General features: G+C 43.4%; 1 protein-coding gene across 1 annotated transcript in view; it reads right to left on the reverse strand.

Annotated features, from left to right (window-relative positions):
- MCM3 (minichromosome maintenance complex component 3) overlaps positions 1-24977 on the reverse strand; it is a 398684-nt gene that overhangs the window by 141641 nt on the left and 232066 nt on the right. Inside the window, exons 12-13 of the mRNA XM_044061704.1 lie at positions 3784-3934; positions 699-839 (exon numbers count right to left, since the gene is read on the reverse strand). Of these exons, the coding sequence (XP_043917639.1) occupies positions 699-839; positions 3784-3934 (292 nt within the window). The remainder of the gene's footprint in view (positions 1-698; positions 840-3783; positions 3935-24977) is intronic.

Genomic DNA, 24977 nt, shown 5'->3' on the forward strand with positions numbered 1-24977 from the left:
GACTCTCGAGCTTAGCAAGTGCCGAGTCGGAGCCGAGGATCGGCTCCGAACCCATCCAGCAAGAATGAAGGCAAGATTGACAACTTAACATTGCTGGCCCTTCTATGCAACTTATTCTGTTAAAGGATAATATCAGCAGTTCAATATTAAAAAAAAAATTTCTAAGCAGACACTGGAGAGGACAGTCTTCAGGTAGAACCAGTTTCACACAAGCATATTTGGATTTGTTTTCCCATCCTTAGAGCAAGTCATTCAACAAAGGAAAAAACTTAACAAAATTATGATGGAAAACTCACAATTAAGCCAGAACTAACCAACAAGTCCCCTGACCTGGAGCACATGACTTGGCAACCATACTCTTCAGCAGCAAAGAACTACCAGAAGACATAGTTCTGACTACCATGCCTAGCAAAGAACTTGCACAGGAGAGCCACTTGAAATTCTTGCTGTAACGGACCTCTAACTGCAGCAGTAATTCCATCAGACAGAACAACACCACAGCAGTGACCCCTGCAGTGTATTTTGTAACAGAAATCCCTAGATGGCAATTTTTATAAATAAACAAATGCAAACATAAAATAGTCAGTCAATCCTAGGGGCATAATACAACCTACATCCAACAGCAGTTTTAATGTTAACATTTCTACATATTCCAACACAATAGACTACAGATATTGCTTTAGAACTGAAGTACTTACTTTTTTGAAATAAGCAAACTGAACCAGTTCTACTGCTGCTTCAGCATCTTGTAGGTCAATTGTCTTATTCATCCTTGCCTTGGCATGGGCTGCTGAGAGACGAATCAAGGTTTCCAGAGTACGAGCTGTGACAGGTGATGTCTATGAACAAAAATAAAAAGGTTACTACTTTGCCTCTGTCTTCAAGAGACCGTTTTCAGTCAGATACATGGTTCAGAGGGTTAACGTGTTATGACTCCTACAATCAAGTAGACTGCAAGTAGAATAAAAGTAGTTTAATAAAAACTACTCAAACAGCATGACAGCTTACAAACATCTTCAGTGTATATATTAAACTACTTTTATTCTACTTGCAGTCTACTTGTTGCTGGCTTATCTCCTTTTGTTATTGATTCATGCAGAGCCGTGCAGCTCCTTACGTGCAGGGGACACTTTTGGATCCTACAATCACAAACCAAACAGTGACCTAAGCAATGGATAAGCTGACCAGACAGCGAAGGAGTACGTGGCCGATCACAACTGGTGTCAAAGCACGCCCCTTTCCCCTTACTCTCTAGAGGTTGTGCAGGGGACTTGGTCATAAATGTAAAAAAACAAACCACCCCAATAGCTTAATGATAGCCCCTCTTGGTAAGATCTCGTCACAGTGATGAGAAATTAATGGACCAATAAAGTATCTGATTTTCAGTCAGTGCAGGCAGAAAAAAATACAAAACAAATTTGCTGAACACTTACGCACACTTTTACAGAGGTTTTAATTTCTTGCATTTTCCCAGCTTAATGTAGTTCTCCTCAGAATCACATACACTACTTTGTGAAAATATTCAGAGAAGCCCATGTCAGCCACTCAAATCTCATTTAATGTCACTGCCCTAGCTGAATCAGCATTAGGCTTACTTGTTAGAGATTTGTTACATTTTTCATTTGAATATTTTATATATTGCAACAGCCAATATTAAATTACCATGAAAACCTTACACTTGTGCTTAGAGGATATGAAACAAGCGAGTTCGTTCCACTTGTTTATCTAAATAAAACTGTCTATGAACATCCAAACAGTGCAAAAGTACTCTTCTGCTCGTCTTTCATTACTAGCATAAGAGACTGCTGCCTCCGCACTATCCATCTTATAAAAGTGTTTTTCCTCTGTTTTAAAGGTTTCAAGACTGAAAGTGAATGGACTGGTTTTAAAGTCAGCTTGGACACCACTATGGCCATATAAAGGAGAAGTGGCCCTAGTGATCCTGCACAAAACTATGGGGGGGTTCTTTACACAAAGGCGTGCAGTTGTGAGATTGTTCCCTGTAGACAATATCTTGATCAGAATTTATTCTGAGGCAGGAACTTCACTGCAGCTGTGACCACTGGCTCAAAGGGATCTCAAGTCAAATTTTCTGTAAAATAATAGAGGTACTTTGCATACCTAAAATATCCTCAACCCCCTCCCCACACTTCCTGGGCTGCACACACACATGCACCCCTCAGCCTTAAATGTCAAATATCATATTTACAAGGAACTGTAAAGGGACATAGCATGATTTTTAAATTTCTACATGAGGAAGAAAAAATATGGTTCATGAAGGCCATTGAGAAGGTCAGCAGAAGATTGGTAGATGGCAAAAAAAAAAAGCACACTTTCACGTCAAATAAGTCACAGTTGCACAAGTTGTATACTGCATTTAAATGGATATTTAAGTCCACATTTACCAATCACAATCCCAGTTTGGTTAAAAAGTTAATATGTAAAAATCAACTGAAAGGACTAACAAGATTCCTTTCTAACCGATGATTAACCACATTGTATTAGATAACAATGTATGCTGGACAAATGTACAGAGTTCTTCAGACAAAACAGTTACCAACTTGGGCTAGGAAAGATCACGTAAGGCTTGCAGGACTTACCACCCCCACAACTTGCGTGCCAGCACTGGCTTGGATCTTCCTATGTCAGGGGCAGATAAAGTGCCTGCCAATAAAATGTCCTTAAGACAACTTAAAACACGGGGTTCAAGTTGACGGCACAGTGGTGCATCAGTAGTGTTGTCACCTCACAGCAAGAGGTTATCCAGTTCGATTCTCGGCTGAAGTGCCTTCTGTGCGGTAGTCTGGATGTCCTCACTGCATTTGTGTGCGTTTCCTCCGGTTGCTCTGGCTTCTTCCCACATTACAAAAACATGCATCTGGAGTGTTTCTCTCCGGGCCTCTGCTAAAAAAATTGGATTTGTTCCAAGTTGGACTTTCCTGGTAAAAAAATATTAAATAAAATATTTTTTATAGAGTACTTAATATGTCGACTTGAATATACTGCTGGCATGTACCTTTCGCATGCTCTGCCACAAGGCAGAAAGTGAAAATAAGTTATCACTACACAAACACTTGTGCAATGAGTCTTGTGGATTCTACATCTTCCCAAAAAGTGGTGTGAAGTCATATAGACACCAGGTGCTTGGTGAGAACCTGCTAGACCTCCCTAGAATAAAGAAAAATATCTTTGCTTCAACAATTCACGTTTAACAAAGGTTTGCTTCAGTTTCCTGTGTAAAGAAATGACACCACTAATTATTCAAACTTCAATCTTGATGGAAATTCAGAAAAATGAAGCAGTGTCAGAGCCTGTAACACCCAAAACACCGTAAACGGATAGATTTCCAATAAAACATCATGTCACTACAGACAGAATGTTCAAGCATTGTGACTTTAAGGAATGCCAGAACGAAGGGCACATATCAAATTAGAAGCTTAAGTGCTCTGAATTCAGCTTTGGTTGGTACGTTTCCCCAAGAAGCAACAGAAGCAAAATCATGTGAAATTTGACAAGCAAAATTTAAGTCTTTACTTGCTGACACTATATGACAGTAAGACATTCTGAAATGAACAAGACCTGCTTGCTAAGACTATCCTGAAAAATTACATGCATCAATAACTGCTGAAAAAAATTTATATTGCGGCTGTAGCTTGTGTTAGTAACAGACTCCTTGGTACTTTCCAGCTCCTTAGTTCAATGTTTGAGCATGCAGACGGCTTACAGTGCAACACATTTCTTCTTACAGGATGAAAAGTTTTGTACTTTTCTAATATCACTTACTCTTGCAATATCACTGCTCATCTGATCCTGGTTACGTAACCTTGAGTATTCCTCTGCAATGTAACTGGCAGCTTCTTGGGTTAAGGTGGGCTTGATAATCTTTGCGACATGGATATATTTTCTCATAAACTCCATGCTGACAATTTTCTCCCTAAGCCAAAATACAAACATGATTAGTGAAAAGTAATGGCACTCCTTTACAAGGCTACATGAAAAGCAAATCAACTACTTAAGACAACTGTAAAATCAATTTTAGAAAATGAAGTGCATTATCAAGCCTATATGTTTTAATGTGAACAGTTTCCAACCCAGTCTTGGCAATTAATAATGGGGATTATTACTGATCATTGCATTACTACAAAATGCTATACAAATCAAGGCCATCAGTGGTACATGTGGGATCATACTTCATTCTGATGGCCATATAAAAAGAGCAAGCACTCCAAGTCCTTGGTGCCTACCCCACACCAAGCACCCAATACAAAAACTGTGCCTACAGAATGCATTTACAGAGAGATGGTGGATGGAGGGGAAGGGAGTGAGGACAAAATTACAGGTTTGATCACAGAAAAATGTATTGTGAAAATCCTAAAACTTATGGGATAGTAAATGGCCAGAAATAAAGGGCTGTACAATTTAACATTTTTTTTTTTCTTTTCCTGCCTTTTTTTGGGGGGGGGGGGGTGCAACTCTCCCTTTGCTGATTGATAGAAAAGAAAGGGCTGAGAACTGGCAATCAGTGCAGTGAACCATCCAACAGGAGTCATCAAGGCAGTCAACAGGGTCGTTAAAGCATTCATTTTCTTCCCATCCTTACCCTCATACACACATGACAAAGTATCTAGAAGGGGTCTACAATAGGCTGTCTGCAAGGGGCAAACCCTCAATTCTGCAAGGGGTTATCTTTCAACCAGCTCTATCACTCCCTTCACAGCATGAGTGATGGACTAGCGAGTCTCCAACAGAGACTGCATACACTGAATGGCACACAGGACAGTGTGAACCCCACTCTCCGTGACAGAGGGCCACGCTTCCTTCACCCTCCACCTCCACTTTTCCTCCCTGGTTCCTCCACTGCCAGGGTCACTAACTGAATCCAGTCTACCCAGACTGCAGTTGGAGCCATGGCTTCTCCCCCAATTCTGCTGGTAACATCACCATCTACATCCTGCCAAATAGTGTTAACACTTTGTACATATCATGCAAGACACCATCCTGCTTCAAGGATTTTTAGTGTGAGAACACCATTCTGGAGCAAAACAAAATTCAGTACAATAAAAAAGGTAAAAATATAGGAAGCAGAGACATTAGCCCACAGTACATACACTGTGCTTATCAATTATGAGGATTCATAGTAAATTATTGAAGAAACTAACTTGAACCACAAATTGAAAAGAGCGAAGTCAAAAAGTAAACATGCAAAGCACTTTTTGCACGTGGCAAGCCTTAAAGACACTAACTTCAAGAAAAGAATCTTTGAGGCAAGACTAAACTTGCTTTTAATCAGTTTCTCAAACTTTCAGAAAGCAATGGCTTATTTTCAATTTGCTGCAGCATACTAGAGAGTCCCATTAGAATGTCACCTGCACTGAATAAAGCTACCCATCTATCTAGCAATATGTATATTTAACATACAATTCTAATAATAAAGCAGCTGGAATAAGTAAGGGTCAGCTGTTTCCCATTAGTTCACCATGTATTTGTATAAAATATCAAACGTGCACATTATGAAACCATGTATTGCTATGGCTGCATAGAGCAGGATTCGCTATATTTCTGAAGGATGGAAGAGGTGTATAACTCAGATCTGACTCTGAGGGGTGACTGGATTAATCTGACCCAGTATCGCACTACCTTTAAACTCCCAAAATACCATAAGCAGATAAAATTTTCCACTAAAAACTTCCATGTGCCAGAGTATAGGAACTGCATAGTAACCAAATAAACATGCATTTAAAATGAAACTTTTTCCAAATTAGATTGTAAAAAGAAGTGAATGTGCAAGCAAACAGGCAGTAATTACCAAGGGAATCAGATGGACAGTGGACGTACTACAGATATAACCATTACTGGTTTCTACATATGAAGCTAGAAGGTAGAGTTCCCAAAACCTTTCAAGATACAAGGTAGATAAGGTGCCAGAGAATGCATTCCTCTAGTTGGGGCTAAAATATCCAAGCAATAGATCTTCAGCCTTGAAAGTCTAACATGTCCAGTCAAGATGACAGGAACGTATGAAAGTGTTCCAGGGTGGGGGTCTTGCACTGAACTGCTTGCTACCTCTAACATGGTCTGCAGCAAATAAAGCTTGCCTAGCAGTCGCAGCTGAGAACTGGGAAAAAGAAAATCTTAAATGAGACATTAAACCAAAGGTACCATCTGCTGGAGTTGGTGGTAGGTCAGGTGAACATAAAAGATCCACTACAACCTCTCACAAAAAGTAGGGATCCTTTAACACAACATAGCATTTACATGTTAAAGGTGTGTACGTTTTGTAAACTGTTTAATCACTTTTCTTAAAACATCCTCATTGTTTTTCTTGAATAACAGAACAGACACCCACACACTCCTTGCGCAACCATAATCTAACTTTTTGTAATACATCTGTCAAAATCCATTTCCCCATTAAACATTTCATTCGATCTTTTACTCTAAACTGCAGTTATGTACTTACCATAATAGGTCAGTGTCATTTTTGCACAGTTCAGTATTTGGGTTGTCTCAGACCACGGCACCCTCTTCCAGGTGTGGATCAAAGGCTCTGAATCATCCCCTACCCGTAATTCTCTCTTGCATCTTAATTTACCTTGGATAAACGTTGCAAACTCACTATACAGAAGTATTATTCAAAAATATAACCTACATAAGTCAATGCTAACTGCTCACTAAAAATGCTAGTATGGGTGATGTAATCTTAAGACAGGGTCTTGGTTGAGGCCTGTCAGAGCACTAGAAGTTTGTAGGGGACAAATTGAAAGGGGGAAGGAGGGAGACTTTAAGACAGGGTCTTGGTTGAGGCCTGTCAGAGCACTATAAGTTTGTAGGGGACAAACTGAAAGGGGGAAGGAGGGAGCAATGCTGAACCACATGAGAATGAGACAGATTATGGTAGATCTGTAAATTCCATATCAGATATGGTCTATTTTTATCCAACTCATCATTTGGGAGAAATTACCAAGCTGCCTAAAGAAGACCTGGACAGTATCAAGGAAGGATGCTCCTGAGAACGGTACAACCAAAGGATGCAAAAGCTCTGGACTGCACATCCAGTTTGTAATGAAACATATAAATTGTTGACCATGTTGCTGCTGCACAAATGTTACTGATGTGGACTCTTCATGAATGCTGTAGAGGGTAGGCATTTCCCTACAAGCTTTTTGTTTCACATGCAGGAATAAACATTGGTCCTTGCATACAAAGGAAATACAATCTGAAAGCCATTTGGAAATTCTAACCTTTGACACATCTTCCCAATTTTACAGTTGATTTGACTTTGATATCTTTGGTATGGTGCAAGTAGAACCTAAGCAGTCTGTGAACGTCTAGGGTATGTAGCAAATGTTCCACATTTGTTGGAGAAATTGGGGGAAAAAAGACTGGCAAATCAATTGACCAATTTAAATTTGCTTCAATGTCACCTTTGGAAGAAAAGGAGGAATTCTCATTGACACTATCTTTATGGAAAATGAGGAAAAGTGATCTACATGACACTTGTTATTCAGAAATTATTTTAAGCGTATGTAACTGCAGTTAGAAAACCAGTTTTGAAAGAGATACAAGATCCAATGATGCTGCTGGTTCAAAAGGTTTTTTTGAGTCAATGACTTAAGCATAAATTGCGACATACCATGGAGGAACTGGGTCCGTAATTGCTGGTATCCATAAGAAAGCTCCTTTCAGGAAAGCTTTACAGAGATTCTAAGAAAAGCGATGGAAGCAACATTATGCCCTATGAAAATTAGATATAGCAGCCATTTGCATTATAATGGTAGAAAAACTGGATCCTTGGTGAAAAGTTTCTGAAAGAAAATCCTATACTGATGGGAAAGGAAATGAAAAGGAGTCCAATCCCAAGACCAGACAAAATCTTTTCCACTTTTATAAACCTTTTTGGATGGCTTTGTATAGTAGTAACGTGAACCACCAGACAGAAAACTAAAAGGAAACGGGAGTGGCATCTCTGGCTACTGTAAAAAGAGCATGCAGTTAACTTTAGGGCTTGTAGATCCAGTAGAGGCATCCCAGATGGAGGACTCAAAAGATCCGGACTGGGATCCAGCACCCTGGGTGTGTGTGGCAAGGGAAGGAAAACCAAACCTGCCAGGGCCAGCAAAAGGGAACGCATAGAGGAGACCTGGAGGACAACTGTGGACTAGAGCATCTCTGTGATTCTCCTTGTGGAGGAATGAGGGCAAAGTAACTGCTGCACTTTGGATATTAGGCAAAGTGTGAGGAGAGACTTAGGGACACAGGTGGACAGTGGTCTCACTTTCGATAACCATATCGCCACAATAGTCAGGAAATCCTATGTGGCACATCTCATCACTAAGGGCTTTTCATCCAGAAAAAAAGGAGGTCATTGTCCCACTGTACTCCTTCCTCATTAGACCCATTATAGAGTATAATGCCCAGTTTGGTATGTACCTCAAGACATCTGCAACAGCTGGAAAGGCCACAGAAATATCTCACTAAAAGAATCACAGGCCTAAAGCAGATGCCATATGCTGACAGTCTAAAAAAAAAACTCCAGCTATACTCTGTGGCATATAGTCTACTCAGAGGCGATCTCTGCTTAACATACAAGGCCATGTCAAACCCTGAGCTGTTGGACATGCTCCACTTAAAGAAATCCCAATTCATCAGAGCCACACGCTCCAGGGATCTAAACCTTATCACAATGAACAAAACATGCTGGAGGGATAGGTTCCAGACACAGACTCCCCATACTCTGGAATAGACTGCCCATACATGTCAAGCAGAGCGCCTCATTGGCCCTCTTCAAAAGGAACCTTGATGATTAGATGGCAGATAGGAAATTCACCCCAGGGATCATGTCAGTTGCACTGCTAGACAGGGGCCCAGAGAAGTAAATATTGTGGGAAGAAATATCTAGGGAATTATGGCTAGGCTTGCATAGGCCTTAGAGCAGATAGCCTAGTACCAACCTATGAAGATCACAGCAAGGTTGGCCCCAGTGGCTGAAAATTTCCACTGCCACTGTATGATTGACGGAAGGAAAAAATATCAGAATGTACCTGCTCAGTTTGTCCACTAATACACTCACCAGTTTGGTTAGGTGTTATTTGAAAGTAATGGAAAGACCTTGCCCATTGCCATACTCTTATGGCCTCCCAGCTATGAGAGGAGAGCAAATGGCAGTGCTCTGAACTGAAAATAATTGGCCCACAGACAGAGAAACCTTCCGTTTCATCTCCGAATCTTATAATACAATAGACATCTTGAAGACCTAGAGAGCACATCCAATCATCCTTCCTCAGAAGCAATACTGACTGTATTGAGATCATCCAGAAAGAAATGTGCAAAATCGTACCATAACCATAGATTTCCTACTCTTCCATGTTGCAGTATTCTACATATGGGTTTACTCCTAGTCTTAAGAACGTACAGACAGTATACAAAAGTTTTCATTCCCTCTGAGGTGCGTGGGACATCTGATGTGGCTGAGGAAATGTGGGCCATAAAAGTGACGCCTGCACGCACCAGCCCTCAGAACTGAAAGCCTCAGAGCCAGTCCTAATAAGGGCAATGCCAGTCCAATGCCACCCAGAAAGGTAAATGGCACCTAACAGGAGGGGAAGGAATACTGCAACATGGAAGAGAAGGACATCTATGGTTATAGTAAGATTTTACACAACTTTTCTATGTTCTTCTATTCCAGTGTTGCAGTATTCTACATATGGGTGAGTGCCAAAGCTCACTGACTGGGGAGGTGATCTAGAGGTAGACTCCAGGAATCCGTGAAGGATAACCCTGGCAAATCCTGCCCTGGATCTAGAGATGTGGTCTAGTATGTATTCTTTGGTGAAGGTGTAAACTGAAGACCAAGTAGCTGCCTCCAGAATAGTATTGGTATCCAGACCCTTAAAAGAAGGCTCCTGAAGAGACTATAGCTCTTTTGGCATGTGCTTTAACTGCACCTTGCAGAGATTTACCATTAAGCTGGTAGCAGAAGGTAATGGCCTTTGAGATCCAGGCAGATATGGTCTGTTTGGACACTGCCTTCCCCAGGGGTCTGAGGTGGAAACATATGAAAAGCTGGTCAGCCTGACTGATGGACTTGGTTTTATGCAGGTAAAACCCGAGTTGTCTGTGCACATCCAGGGAGTGCAGTATTCTCTCATTGTCCCCCAGTGGATTGGGGAAAAGGCAGGTAGGTGTATGGCCTGGTTAAGGGACAGGTCATTCACTACCTTGAGCATAAAGAATGGGTTAGTTCTAAGGGTAACTCTATCCTTGTGGAAAACTAGAAAAGGAGGAATATCCATAAGGGCTCATAGCTCTGATACTCTTCTGGCTGAGGTGAGGGCCATCAGCAGTACAGTTTTCCATGTGCAACGTTTTAGAGAAGCTGTCTGCTGGCTCAAAGAGAACAGTGTAAGCTTTTCAAGCATGTAGTTTAGATCCCAAGGAGGTGGGGACAGTTTCCTGGGAGGTCTGAGGTGAAGTACCCCCTTAAGAAAGAGCTTAGAAAGAAGTCTGAATGCTAGCGGGGGATGCAGAGGAAGGCATGCTGAAAATACAGACAGATGAGCTTTGATGGAAGAATAAGCCAAACCAGTCTGCAGTAGCTCACACAGGTAAGACAGTACTAGAGGGCGCTCACACAGGTAAGACAGTACTAGAGGGCGCTCACACAGGTAAGACAGTACTCGAGGGGCTCGCTAGAAAGTGGGTTTGACTGTCTTTTGTGACAACATAATATGAATCTTTTCCACTTAGAAAGGTAGGATTTTCTTGTATTTCTTTTCCTGGCCTCCTGCAGAACATGGCGCACGTCCTTGTTGTAAAGGTGTCTGAAGAGGATCAGAATCTTATCAGCTACAGGGTGAGGAGCAGAAGCTGCCACGGTCAGTGAATCTAGGATCCCTTCTGCTGTGTGAGAAGGTCCACTCTGGGTGGTAACTTGCGGTGATTGCCCTTGGAGAATTGTAGAAGTAGGGGAATCCAGTGCTGTCTGGGCCAGTAGTGAGTCACCAACAAGATTTTTGGAGTGTCCTGCTGGATATTTCACAGGACTTTCTGAATGAGCAGGAAGGCTGGGGGAGCATATAGATATTTCCCCTTCCAGGGGATTGAGGGCATCTGTTGCTAGTGCCTGGGGGTCTGGTATCCTGGTGCAAAATCCAGGAAGTTGCCGGTTGATGGAGGAGGCAAACAGGTCTATTTAAAGAGTACCCCACCTGTGGACCAGATCCAAGGCATCATCTCTGTGAAGCACCCATTTGTGGTTTGCAATGGTTCTGTTGAGATAGTCTGCCTGGGAGTTGTGAAGAGAGGGAATGTAGATTGCCTGCAGAGTAATTCCCTGTGAGGAGGCTAGTTCCCATACCAAAACTCAAACCTCTGCTGCAAATTCCAACCAATTGGGTGGATTATCAGGAATCTAACCTCTTTTGCAGGGTACAAAGATGGAACGGTGTAACCTCCAGTGATTATTCTTAGCACTCAGGAATCTGATGTAAAGCTTTGCCAGGCTTGTGGATGCAAGTTTAAGTGCCCCTTGACTGCCTCCAGAGTGCATCAGCCAGGTAGTCCTTCAGACGTGCCAATAGGGTTTCTCACTGAAAAGGCTACAAAAACCCCGATTATTCAGTCCACCTCTGCAGCGATGTCCATTTGAATTACCTCGCCCTCCGCCCCGTCTCCAGGAGTCTAGTGAAAACACTGATTTTCTGAACCACATTTTCTTAGTGCCCTTTTGAGTCCAATAATCGGACCTCTTAAGGGTGGAGAAATAGATTCCTACAGCAGAGAGAGTCTTACCATCGTGCTCACTCCTGGTAAGAGTCTCTAATAGTGATTCTCCAAATAGTGTGCAACTGTCAAAAGGGGCATTAATAAAGGATAAAGGATGCCTTGAAGCTTTCCACAGTCACACAGCTGCATCTAGGCATGGCGACACATGGTAATGCCTGTGCCAGCTGGTCTTGCTGTACCCTCTTGTTGCACTGGACAGCAAGCACATTGCTACACTAAAAGTGGACTGCACAGTAGACAATTAGGTGCCCACTGATTTTTTTTTTGAACATCCAAAAGCAAGTTACCAGACAGGAACTTGGAATCTCCTTGGTCAAGTCCTTCTAGATATACATATGAAAAAAAAGGGGAAATGTGAAAGGTAGTTTAGTGCTCTGAGTGAAAGGTCACTGAAGCATATGCCCATTTCCCTAGTCTACCCAACACCCTTAACTCCCTTTTATGGGGGGGATGGACAGAAGAACTCTTCCTCAGTTTTCTTGGTAGATGCTACCACCATAGCATTTACGGGGGGGGGGGGGGGTGCTTTCATCCAGTGCTTATCCTTTGGGGCCAATATCTTGTTGGGTTTTTAGGGATAGGTTATATGACATCCGGGACCTTCCATGTCCTCCATATGATCTACAAGGGTATAAGGGGGAACCACACAGGATGCAGATGAGCAAGTTCTGAAAGCTTCAAGGAACACAGATTCATCTGGAGACATAGTTTGTTGACCAGCTCCTTTCTGCTTTATTAATTCTAGGATGTTTCCAAAAGTGAGGTCTACTGCTTTATTAATTCTAGGATGTTTCCAAAAGTAGGTCTACTGGGGCAGTGATATCTATGGGATCCTTTGCTTTAATCCAAAATCCAGGTCTTCGGTGACCTACTCAGGAGAGAAGAAGTCCAACTACTTCTACTTGCACATGTATTTCCTGGGAACATGCCTCTGGGGTTCTGGTAGAGACAAGTCATAATCAGATTGGGAACCAGAGTGTCAAGTACTCTCAAAACTTAGGAGTTCTAACAGTCCCTGTTGATCCAAATGATGGGATAAGATACAGGTTCTACCAAAAGTTGGGATACATCTGAACTCTGTGCATGCACTTGTCTCCTTGGTCCATCCACAGCCCTTTCAACAGCTTCAAAAACAGACACTGCGAGTGGAAGTATTTCTGTGTTCAAAGGATGCTGCAACTCTCCCTATTCCAATCAAGGTCTGTTCCAAGATGACCTCAGACCAGAGCTGTCCAGTGCAGAGGCCCCAACAGGAAGAGACTGCTCCGAAAACCTTAGAGTAGATTCCACTACTGGGAACCCCACACAGAAACTTCAGCTCCAAGACTCATCTTGATCCAACAGAATCAGAGTAGATATTAAGGGACATAAGTCAATGCTGAAATTGCCTGAACTGTCAAGATCTGACTGTGGTGTGCCAGTGGGGTGTGGACACATTGGATCCAGTTCTGAAAACTGCAATGGTACCAAAGAAACAGTGATGAGGTCAATAGTCCTGAATCTCGACCTCCCTTCGGAGATGGTGCTGGGAGGACCTCATTTAGTCCACATCCATTTCCATGAGATGTCGGGTGAATTGGACAGACCTCAATGATGCTTTTGAATGTCTGGAAGGGTGTTTGTCTTGTAAAATGGGTGAATGGAGCCAAGGGCTCAGCAGCTCCAGAGAAAATACAGCAAGAGAAGAGGTAGTCTGGAACTAACAGGTGGCTGAGACTGCTCCGATGTTTAAGTACCAGACCCAAAGGAAGGAACCAGTTAGACAGACCTTTTCCTCTATTTTTCTAGTCTTTCTTCCAACCTTTCCTCAGGATTTTTTTCTGAAGACTTATGCTTTGAACATTTTTTTTTCCTTTTCCTCTCTTCTGTCTTACTGCCAGGAGAAGCTGAAGCCTGAGAAGATTCAGAAGACATGGCCAGGAGACCCTTCTGCAGAAGTAAGCCTTTTAAAATGAGTTTCCCTGTACCCTTGAAGAGCAGTACACCCAAAGGCAGAATAAATATCACAATTAGCCTGTAAATAAGCAACAGCTAAGCACAGAATGGGCATCTTGGGTATGCATCTTGTGTCCAACAAGCCAAGCACATTTTTAAAACTGAAGGCTTTGACAGAAAAAACTTATCCAGTACACTTATCCAGTACACAGCAATCCAAACTTAGCAAAAAAGCACACATTATGCCAAATCCTATTAAGAAATAGGAAATTGAGAGTTCAGCGACTGCAGGGTAAAGGCCACTGAAGAAAAAACACGCTTTCCATATCTGTCCATAGTCCTTGACTCTGTTAGGAGGATGAACAGATGAGGTCTCAGATAGTGCCTTCTTGGTGGCCGCTGCCACCATCGTATCCACAAGGACACCTTCTCTGTAGGAGCAGTAATAAATTTATTTGGTCTCCGCAGAACAGGCTCCACTGTATCAGGCGATGTCCAGGCCTTGCGGGATATGACACTTAAAAGCTGGTCATACGGGGGATCACCCAGGAGGTATAACGCCAAGACCCAAAAGCCTCCAGGTACACAGATTCATCCTTTAAAGGGTCGATGGACTTCCAGCCACCCCTCTGTTTCAGGATCTCAAGAATGTCAGTGAAAGAGACATCTTCAGAGGGGGACTGTGGGGACCCGTCTGACTCATCAAAAATCGGTATCTGAAGTGAGACTCAGGGGAGTATGTGCTTCCTCTTGCACAGTCTCTTCCGAGGGACTTCCTCAGAGGGATACTCTGGGGAAGTTTCAGAGGAGACTATGCCACCCACAGGGGCGAGGCTCTGGACTGCTATGCTTAGGAGGTGAAGATAATGACACCAACACAGGCACCTGGGGGAGAAGTGGAACTGTTGGGTTGGCAGCAGTCTCTACATCAGTTCAAAAGCCCTCCCACACAGAAGAGGTCCTCCGCTCCGAAGTGGCAGATGACCAGCTCTGACGCAAAGCAGGGGGCTCTGAAACTGATGTAGGGGCCGAACTCAACCTCGCTGAGGCACCAAGAGACAGAGTCGGATCGGGCAACTGTTTGTGCCCGCTCCCCTCCCTGGCTCCAACCGGTGAGCATCAGCTTCCAGACTCCTCTATGTCTGAAGGAAGTGAGGAAGTCTGAGCAGAAATCAGAACAGATGAGTCCAAAGGGGGTCTCTGCACCAACGCCTCCACTACTATCGGACCCACGCTCTCTGGCTCTGAAGACTCCAGGGTAATCTGAGGAGGAATCAAGATCGATGGAGTTATTCTGGATGGCTCTGATTCCTTTGGGTCCGGAGACCCAAGAAATTTCACCAGCGCCGGTGTTCGGAGCAGCCTCTTCACCACCCACTCCATGTCTTAGTCGGACAGACTCCTGGAGGAATGAGAGGAAAAAGAAGGCGATCTCACCCTCTCCAATATGGGAGATCTCAATGTCTGAGTGATCGGTTCCAAGACTGGAGACTGTATCTTAACCATAGACTCAATCAGCTCCATGGACACCAGTGGAACTGAAGAGACAAATTTTGACTTTTCGGAACCAAGGACCTTTGGCTCCAAAACAACTTTTGGTTGGTTCCGATGCTGGAACCAAATCAGCATGCTGCTTATGACTTTTGCCAGATTTGGAAGAGGAAGACGCTGAGTGAGATTTGGAGCTCTGGGAACCCTCAAGAGCCTCTGAAAAAGGAACCTTAAGCAAGGCTCTGACAATGAGCTTATTCCTGTGCTCAGACAAGACCAGCACTAAACCCATGGCATACTGTACAGGGATCCTGCAGGTGCAGAGCACCAAGACAATAAACACAACTAGTGTGACCAAATCATGACTGTTTAGGTTCTCTTTTTGATCCTTCGACATCCTGAATAACAAAGTTTAGTCAGAAAAAAGACAAATACCACCCTAAACTTGTCTAAAGCAGAAAGAACTATAACAGAAAAAAAAATATATATAGCACACTACTGAAAAAAAAAAAAAAAAAAAAAAAAAAATTTTTTTCAAGTAAGGGAGAAGAGAGAAATTCCTTTAACTTAAATGGAATTCCTCTACAGAGGGACACACACACACACACACACACACACACACACACACACACACACACACACACACACACACACACACACGAAGGGAAGTGACCCTCTAGATTAAAAGGGCTGCAGAGAGCCCTCTAACTTAAATGGGTGTCTCTGGGCAAGCAGGAACAACACAACTAAACTAACAGGATGGGGTAGACCGGAAACACTAGTCGCGCACACACAAACCAAAACTAGGAGCAAAAAAACCTACTTTGAAAGCTGTACAAGAAAAATATTCTACTTGGCCAACGACCCAGCAGAAAGTCCTCTCGATCGCTTGAGCGGCAAATGAGATTGGGGTATCTTGCCTCTTGCATCATGGGATAGGGGTTAGCCTCAAGCCAGTGGAAGCTCTCTAGCTTTTGTATTAGGTCGAGTTGGAACCAATGCTTGGTTCCAAACCCAACCAGCAAGATTTACAGTGAGACAGGACAACATAACATGTATAAAAACTACCAAATCCTAACAAACTCTAACATCCTAATATTACAACGGTCAGCAGACAAAGGTTGGAAAAATATCAAAAAGGCTTTCACTTATCGTAAATACAGAGCTCTGACACATCTGGATGAATTAGGATGCAAACGAGATAGAAGGTAAATTAGGAAAGAGGAGCGAATTACAGGAAGGGGACTAGTTACAGCCTCTGATCTAAAGCTCTGGAAGAAGGTTGAGGTCAAATCCAACAGCCCAAATGGTGAATTGGACAAACCGACATTGGATCCCATATTACCTAAAAAAAAAATGCATCTACCCTTCTCACATATTCTTTGTTCTTGTTTTTATAATAGCTATGCAATCACACACGTATCTATGTTGTCATTAATATCAACAATTTTCCACACAAGTTTCACCACTCTTACATTTCAAAAAACATGGTCAGTCTCTCTTCCTCCTGACAAAATAAACACTTTTACCAGTTAAGGGGAATATGCCAGATAAAGTTAATTATGACCAGTCTCCACAGGAAATCCTGACAATGTATCTTGGTACACCACCTTTTCCTGTCTTTAATGGCTTTAATCACTTCTGGTAAATTTCACCATGGATTTACATAATACTGTTTCATCACACTATCAAATCCTTTTATCTCCTCTGCTTCTTATTCTCACCTTCCAGAACTTCTCTTAAACATTCTATTTAAATTTCCCATTATCTTTCTTTATCCACTAATACTTTACACGTTTAAAGAAGTAGAATAAACTGGATTTAGTAACACCAATCTCCAGTCATCCTCACTTGTCTACAAAAACGCACCTTCTCCAGGTTTACTTTTTTTTTTTTTTTTTTTGTTTAATCTTGAACCCTATATGAAAGAAAACAGCAATGGCTGGGATCATATAAACATTTGACATACATGTTTAGTTTCCCCAGTAACACAATTTACCAGACAAACCTTTTCCCTGAATGCTAATCTACACTCCTCCAAAGACATATTTCCTTCATTTTTTTTAATCAAACACTCCCACTGCATCATAATCTCAATTTTTCCAACTGTTACCCCTAGCAAAGACACTTGTGCATTCATGTTTTAGTTACTGCATTATCTGCTGCCACAAAAAGAGACACCTTTTTCAATTTGTTGCTGCTTTCCTCTTACTTTGTCACTGCTGCATAGGGTTTAACTGCTGCATTTCCTGCTCCAACATCCCCGGTTCCTTTTCCACATTACCATCCTCAGCACTTCCAAAAAAGTTAGGACATCTCATCCAAGGAAACAGAAGACCAGTTACCTGGATCGTCCTGTTCTTATTTTTAAGATATCTGCAAACCCCACCCCCACCCCTGACCAGTTCTACTATCTGCACCACTTAAACTTGTTTGCTTACTCCCTATTCTACTGGGACAACTAAATGCTGCTCATTTTAAAACACCCACCGCACAAGAATTTATTTACATTCTGATGTGCCATATCAAACATTCTCTCTCCACATTCTCACTTTCCACTCACACACTCTCCACTGCTTTCCTCTCCTCTAGGTTGCCGCTTTCCCCTAGGCCTCTTTCTTGCTGCAATAGGAGCCCTCTGGCACCATGTAGCAGCTCCAAAGTATTAAGGTCCCAGATGCCCAAGCCAAATTTTTTACTAGCACAACCACCACCTCAAGTTTCCTCTCAAAACAAGCCTCTAGCCTAGTGGTACTAACCCAGTCAAAAGGATATACAATGTTCCAAATGGGAGACACCTCCCACTCTCATGAAAACCAGGCATCTCAACCATTTTCCTAGAGCAAGCACTGGATATAGCAAGATATTTTGACAAACACACATCCAAAAGTACAAGACGTCGTACATTCAAGTCTAAGCCCATTAGTTTTTGACCAGGCAGTGTCAGTGGGGAAAAAATACAAGCCTGGTAAGGGAGAAAGCCAGCACAGGGCCACAGTTAAGCTGAAGGGCATACAAGGCAAAGGAAAAACTATGCCCGAACTTCAATGGAGCAGCCTGGAAGCTACATGAACACAGTGAATGGCCCAAGAAAGTCAGCAACATGGCAGGATAGGGCACATCAAGAGTGCCAATAGCTGGCCTAGTACAGTATAGTAATGTGCAACAGAAGACTAGTGAATGATCAGGACCAAGCTACTGATCAGCTGTTAAGCTAAAGGTAAGGATATAAAGTACAGAGCAAATAAGGAAGTGACTCCATAAGGTGGGGGGTGGTTAACAGTGATTGTTCTATAGGCTGGAGACTGGTAAGAACAGAGAAGACTCTCTAATTTAAAAGCGGAAAAGGAGCAGTTAGTACAATAATATTCTGTTAAAACAAATATCAGTGCTAAAGACAGCTCCCTTAATCTAGTACTACTGCAACAGTATACCTTGAGAAAGTAAATTGATTCTGTTCAGAGCTGATGAAAAGAAGCTTACGAAAGGAAAAAAATCTCCAAACAGTATATAAAGAAATGCACGAATATTCGTGTGGAAAAAGGAAAACCCTTATGATGGGAAATACAGAGTGATAAAACCAACATTTGGGAATTAGTAGTGAACCCAGTTGTGTACTTCCAACTGCTGACATCAGCACCTCCATACATCATAAATGGCACCACACTCCAAACAGGTTGCAGGTTGTATTCAATACTCAATGCAGACATCAGATAATGGATAGAAAGTGAACAACCAGTGCCATTTCTGGTTCTTTTGGGTGAGATTCCAGTAAGGATGGCAAGTGTTGACTGTTGTGTGTACCCAAAAGGAGATCCTCTGAACAGCAAAACTTGTAACTTAATTTTGCAGGGCGTTCTTGGATAAATACTGCCTCCCCAGACACAATTCCTCCCCCCCACAAGCTACAGGACTGACACTGTTTTAAATGAAGGACAAAAGTTCCTACTACAACACTGAGTCCCAAGACTTGCCTAATATTACTCCTAAGATGGTGCAGCTAAAGACCCCCATAGAATAGCAAAAGCCTGCTCTACTGTTGGAGAATGTGTCCAAGTTTGGGCAATGAGTGAAAGATGAGCTAAGCATAAAATCTGTTGCTGTTCAAGCTGAATGAACTTTCACCTCATTTAGCACAATGCTCATAATAGCAAAATGCCTGCATTACATTTTATGTCAAATCCATTCTTTGGTTCTTGCCAAATATCTCAACTGCGAGTTAGAGTGCGCTTATTCTTAAACTGAATACAAAATTATTCCCACTTTATTCTGGGGCTTAAGACTGAAATTGTCAGGACTGGTTCAAAGATTGATTGGAAATCATCTTTCCCACAAGATGCGTTTTTCCTCAAAGCTACTTTTAATCAAGGCCCAGATGACAAAACAGTGTGAAGTACACAAATTTTCTAGCTGAATTAAAATCAGCAAAGGAAAATAATTAAAAATAACATTTAATTCCTAGACCAATGTAATTGGTTTTATGGATAGTCTAAGATGTATACCCTTAAAGAGAAATAGAGAGGCCAGAAGGTCTGGAGTCAGACATGTTAAAATAACTGGAAGACAAATTTAACAGAAGTACAAACTAGTTATTAACAGAGAACTCCCACGGCTATGAACTTTATGTATTGTGGCAGATAAGGAGTTAGTCTGGCTAGCTGAGCACGAGGCAGAAACTTTCTCCACTTGCCTTGACAAGACTTTCCGGTGAAAGGCTTAAAAGATTGAATGAGAGGCATTTTGGATCGTTAAAGGTTTCTCACCTTCGGAATCGGGGACCTTAACATTCCAGGCAGGAATGATGATGCTGAACATACTCCTTTGTTGAGTAAGCACTCTGCAAAGTCCAAATTTCTCCCTCATTGGTGTTGCAGGACAGAAGGGAGTTGTTAGAATGAGGCTGTCTATGTGGCCTTCCCACTACTTTGGATTGATTTAACACTTTGCTCTAAAGCAATTCTTCTCCACCTGAATGAGAAAGCATCTGTGGCCTAGGCTTCACAGCACAGGGACAAAGTAGTGTGCCCTGATCTGGCAATTGCGAGGGCACTGCAAACAGGTCTATCCAAGGAATTCAGAAATTTGCACATCAAGACTCGCATCCAAAGCCCATTTGTAGAGATTTATTATGGACCTGTTCAGGAGGGACAGCCAGACAGATCTAATGAAGGTATGCACACTGCTTTGAGGAGATCATTATCATAATGCAAAGCCCTACTGTCTCATGGCCAGCCTGTACAAATGGAAGGAGTGGGTGCTCTCAGGTTCATAGGTGTGTACTAGGTTAATGGCCCTGGAGCCTTTACAAGCCTAGCCCATAGGATTACCCTGGCATCGTGCTGCAGACTTTAGTTCCCAGTGCCTCTGCTAAGTAGAGCCACTGGAGTAATCCCCGGGGTGAATTTTCTATTTCCCATCCACTCATCAAGATTTCTCTTGAAGACGGCCAGTGAGGTCCTCTGCTTGACATGTATGGGAAGTCAATTTCACAGCATGGGCAGTGTCTGTGTTATGAACCTGTCCCTCCAGCACATTCTGTTGATTGTGGTAATGAGGTTGAGGTCTCTGGAGCGTGTGGTGCGGAGGGATTGGGATTTCTTTAGATGTAGCATTTCTATCAGAGCTGGGTCAGACATGGCTTTGTAAGTCAAGCAGAGATCGCTTCCAAGTAGGCGATATGAGACAAAAGAATAGTTGGAGTTTGAGTCTGTCCATATAGGACAAGTGTTTAAGGCCTAGGATTCTCTTTGTGATGTACTTTTGCAGCCTCTCCAGTTGTTGCAGGTGTCTAGTGAGGTACATACCAAATGGGGCATTTCACTCAGATTGGCCTAATGAGGGAAGAGTAGAGGGAGACCATGACCTCTTTCTTCCTGGATGCAAAACCCTTAGTAATGAGATGTGCCACAAGACTTTGACCACAGTGGCAATGTGGTGGACAAAAGAGAGGTTGCTGTCAACCTGTGTTCCCAGATCTCTTACAACACCTTTGTTCAGTGGACAACCATTGATGTGGTAATTCATAGGAAAGTACAATTGTGTACACTTACCATAAATGTAGATGTTAGAGTGTATTCACTGTTGCAGTCATCACATTTGAGTTATCCCTGCCAAGGTAGCCCTGGCCAGCCCAAATACCAGAGGCTTAGTATTTGTGTGTCAGTTGCTGTCGCTTCAGGACTGACGTCAGGTCGTCAGTAGCATAAAGTAAGGCAGCCAACGCCATTCCATCAGTTTTTCTTGCCCTGTCAGAAGCACAATCAGTCACACAGAGCTCCTATAAAGGTTGTCCCTCCTCAACAATTGACTTTAGTCAATAGTTGAGGAGGGACAGTCTTTATAGGAGCTCTGTGTGACTGATGTGTGTTTTTGGTGATTTGGAACCAGGTTTTCTTGGATTGCTAACTGTCAGGAGCCCCCAAGTGGGAGCCAGGTTATGGTGGAAGAACCCCAAAATGTACCAAAATGTCCCTTGCAAGGAGAGAGAGAAAGAAGAGGGGGATGGAGGGAGGGAAACCAGGACTGCAACAGTGATTACACGAACTTCTACATTTATGGTATGTGTACACAACTGTACTATGTTCTCTGTATTTAACTGTTGCAGTCATCACATTTGGGTTGATTCCCAAAGCTGAGGAAAAGGGTGGAGGCAGTCAAGGAGACTAGGGGCTGGCTAGGATGCCCTGCAAGACTGCAGTGGCAAAGCCTGCTCTGGATTTGGAGAAGATAGGCAGGTGGTAATGTTTGGTGAAAGTGTGAACAGATGTCCAGGTGGCAGCCTCTGGGATGTCCCTCGTGGGGACCCCCGGAAAGCTGCCGAGGTGGAGGCTGCTCTGGTGGAGCGAGTCCTGACCCCCTTAGGGGGAGGCTTTCAGTGTTGCTTGCAACAGAAATGGATGCAGTGTGTGCTATCCATTTGGAAATTGTTTGGAGATGGCTTTGCCCTCTGCCCCTGCAGCAAAGCTAACCAGCAATTGATTAGACTTTCTGAATGATTTAGTCCCGTCTAGATAGAATCTGAGCTGTCTGTGCACATCTAGAGAGTGCATGATCCTTTCCCCCTTGTTCTGTGGGTTAGGGAAAAAGGTGGGCAAATGAATGGATTGGTTGAGAGCCACACTGGACACCACTTTTGGCATGAAGGATGGGTTAGTTCTGAGGGAACCCCTGTCAGCATAGAAGATTATGAAGGGCTCCACAGCCATGAGTGCTTGTAGCTCAGAGACCCTTCAGACTGAAGTGATGGTCAGAAATAAAATGGTCTTCCACGAGAGAAGTTTCAACTCTGCTGAAGATGATGGTTCAAAGGGGGGCAGGGTGAGCTTCTCCAACACAAAGTTAAGGTCCCAAGTTGGGGTACGTGCTCTTCTGGGTGGCCTCAAGTTACTAGCACCTCTTAGGAATTGGTTGATCAGAGGGTGTGGGAAAAGGGGCTACTCAGTGGGGAAATGAGACAGAGGCATGAATTTTGATGGAGGAAAGAGACCACTGTGTAGCAGGTCAGTTAGGTAATCCAGGATGAGAGGGATGGCTGTGCAGTATCGGCTCCCTTAGCCTGAATCCAAGTGCAGAACCTTTTCCATTTGTCAGCATAAGACTTCTAATACTAGGGCGTCTGGCCTCACGTATAACATCTAGAACCTGTTTACTGAGGTTGGCAGATTGATCAGTGGTTAGGGAATAAGCCAAGCTGGCAAATTGAGTGTCTGCAATTGGGGATGCATGAATTCTCCTTCCCTCTGGGTCAGGAGGGTTGGGGTCCGAGTGAGATGCCATGGTGGTAATGAGGACAGGCTGTGCAGCAGTGGGTACCAGTACTGGCAAGGCAATAAGAACTGTCATTTTTTTCCTCCCCTATTTTGAGCAGTACCCTGGTGACGAGAGGTAGTGGAGGAAAGGCATAGACTGATAGATTGACCCAGGAGAAGAACAGGGCATCCACTTTCCAAGCCATGCAGTGATGCTCCCTGGTGCCAAACTTGCTGAGCTGATGGTTGGTGCGGAAGGTAGAGGTCAAACTTCGGGGTGCTCCATTTCTGCATTATTAGGGTGAAGGTTCTTTTGTCTAGCTGCCAGTCGTGTGGATCTAGAAGATTTCTGCTTAAGTGGTCTGTCAGAGTTTAGCGAATGTGGCAGGAATTGTGCTAGCAGGTGGAGTTGCATGTCAGAGGTTGTGTGCCAAAGGGTCATGGCCAGCCTGCATAGAGGATAGGAGTGAGTCCCTCCCTGCTTGTTGATATACCACATCACAGTGGTGTGGTCTGTTTTGATCAGGAGAGCCCCTGGGGAGAGAAGGGGCCTGAAAGCTTTCAATGTGTGCTGGACAGCCAACATCTTTTTGGTTGATGTGCGGATGGATTTGCTGTGGGCTCCATTGGCTCTGTATGCACCTGCTATCCAGGTGTGCACCCCAGGCATAGTCTGATGCATCTGTTGTGAGGGTTTGTGTGAGGGGTGGTGAGAAAGGTAGTCCCTTGTTGTAGGAGCATTCTGCTGCCCACCAAAGAAAATCTTTCCTGAGGCAAGGTATCGTGGTATAAGAGTTTCCAGGTCTTGACAGTGTTGACACCAAAAGCTTTTTAGGTACCACTGAAGTTTCTTCATATGCAGTCTGGCATATGGAATGAGTAGAATGCAAGATGCCATGAACCCCACAGCTTGCAGGATTTTCTTTGCAGATAACTGTGGTCTGGTGGCTATTTTAGAGAAGTAGGTTGTCAGGCAAGTTTGCTTTTCTGGTGTAAGGAATGCCACCTGGGAAGCTGTGTCCAGGCTTTCTTCCAGGAATATAATCCTTTGGGTGGTTACTAGTTTGGATTTCTTTTCGTTGATACCCTAGGCAGGTCAGTACGGACTTTACAAAGGTCAGGTGCTTGAGCAGCTTTTCCTGACTGCCTGAATTAGGCAGTCGTCTAAGTATGGGTAAATTTGGATATTCCTTTGTCTGCAAAAGGCAATGGCTGGAGCCAGACATTTTGTGAAAACTCTGGGAGCAGTGCAGAGATCCTGCCCCGAAATGTAGATATTTCTTGCAGGATTCCCCAATAGGAATGTGGGGGTAGGCCTCTTTTAGGTCTAGGGTGGCTGCCAAGCATCCTTGTTGACAGCATGGGTAGCCGTTGCTGAAAGGTTCACCAGGAAGGTGTTTAGAATGGCTAGAGGATGGGGCACCAGGTGCCCTCTTTTCTGGGTACCAGAAAAAGTCTGGAGTAGAAACCTTGGTCTTTCTGTTCTGCAGAAACGTGCTCTATTGCCCTCAGAGAGCAGGGAAAGGACTTGCTTTTGTGCCTCTGCCCACTGGTTTGGAGGTATATCTGGGAACCCTTTTGGGGTTGTAAGTGTGGAAAGAAAATTTATATCCCTAGGACACTATGTTGAGGACCCAGTGGTCATTGGTAATGGTGGCCCAGCTGCTTGCATGAAAGGAGATTCCCTCCTAGGAGTAAGTGAAGGTGGGCAGAGGGAGGGGGTGGGGGAGGAGAGTCAATGTGAGTTCTTACCATGAGGGGGTGGCTTAGAACTCCCTGTTTTTGAGATGGAGGAATTCCACTGTTTTGATCTCTGCATTCCCTGTGGCTCCTGTCTCGAGGGTCTGCTTCCACGGGGTCTGGGCTGAACTGACCCTGGTGGGAGCAGGAAAGGACCAGTGCTTGGAGGGGCAATGCCTGCTGAACCTGGGTGACTGGACTTGTAAGAAATCTTTAGCTGTCTGCATAGATTTAGCTTTTTCTTCCATCTTTAAGACCTCCTCTACCTTAGTGCCAAATAAG

The sequence above is a fragment of the Protopterus annectens genome, chromosome 2.part0 (assembly GCF_019279795.1).
Source record: "Protopterus annectens isolate FY-2018-M chromosome 2.part0, PAN1.0, whole genome shotgun sequence".
Lineage (NCBI taxonomy): Eukaryota > Metazoa > Chordata > Ceratodontiformes > Protopteridae > Protopterus > Protopterus annectens.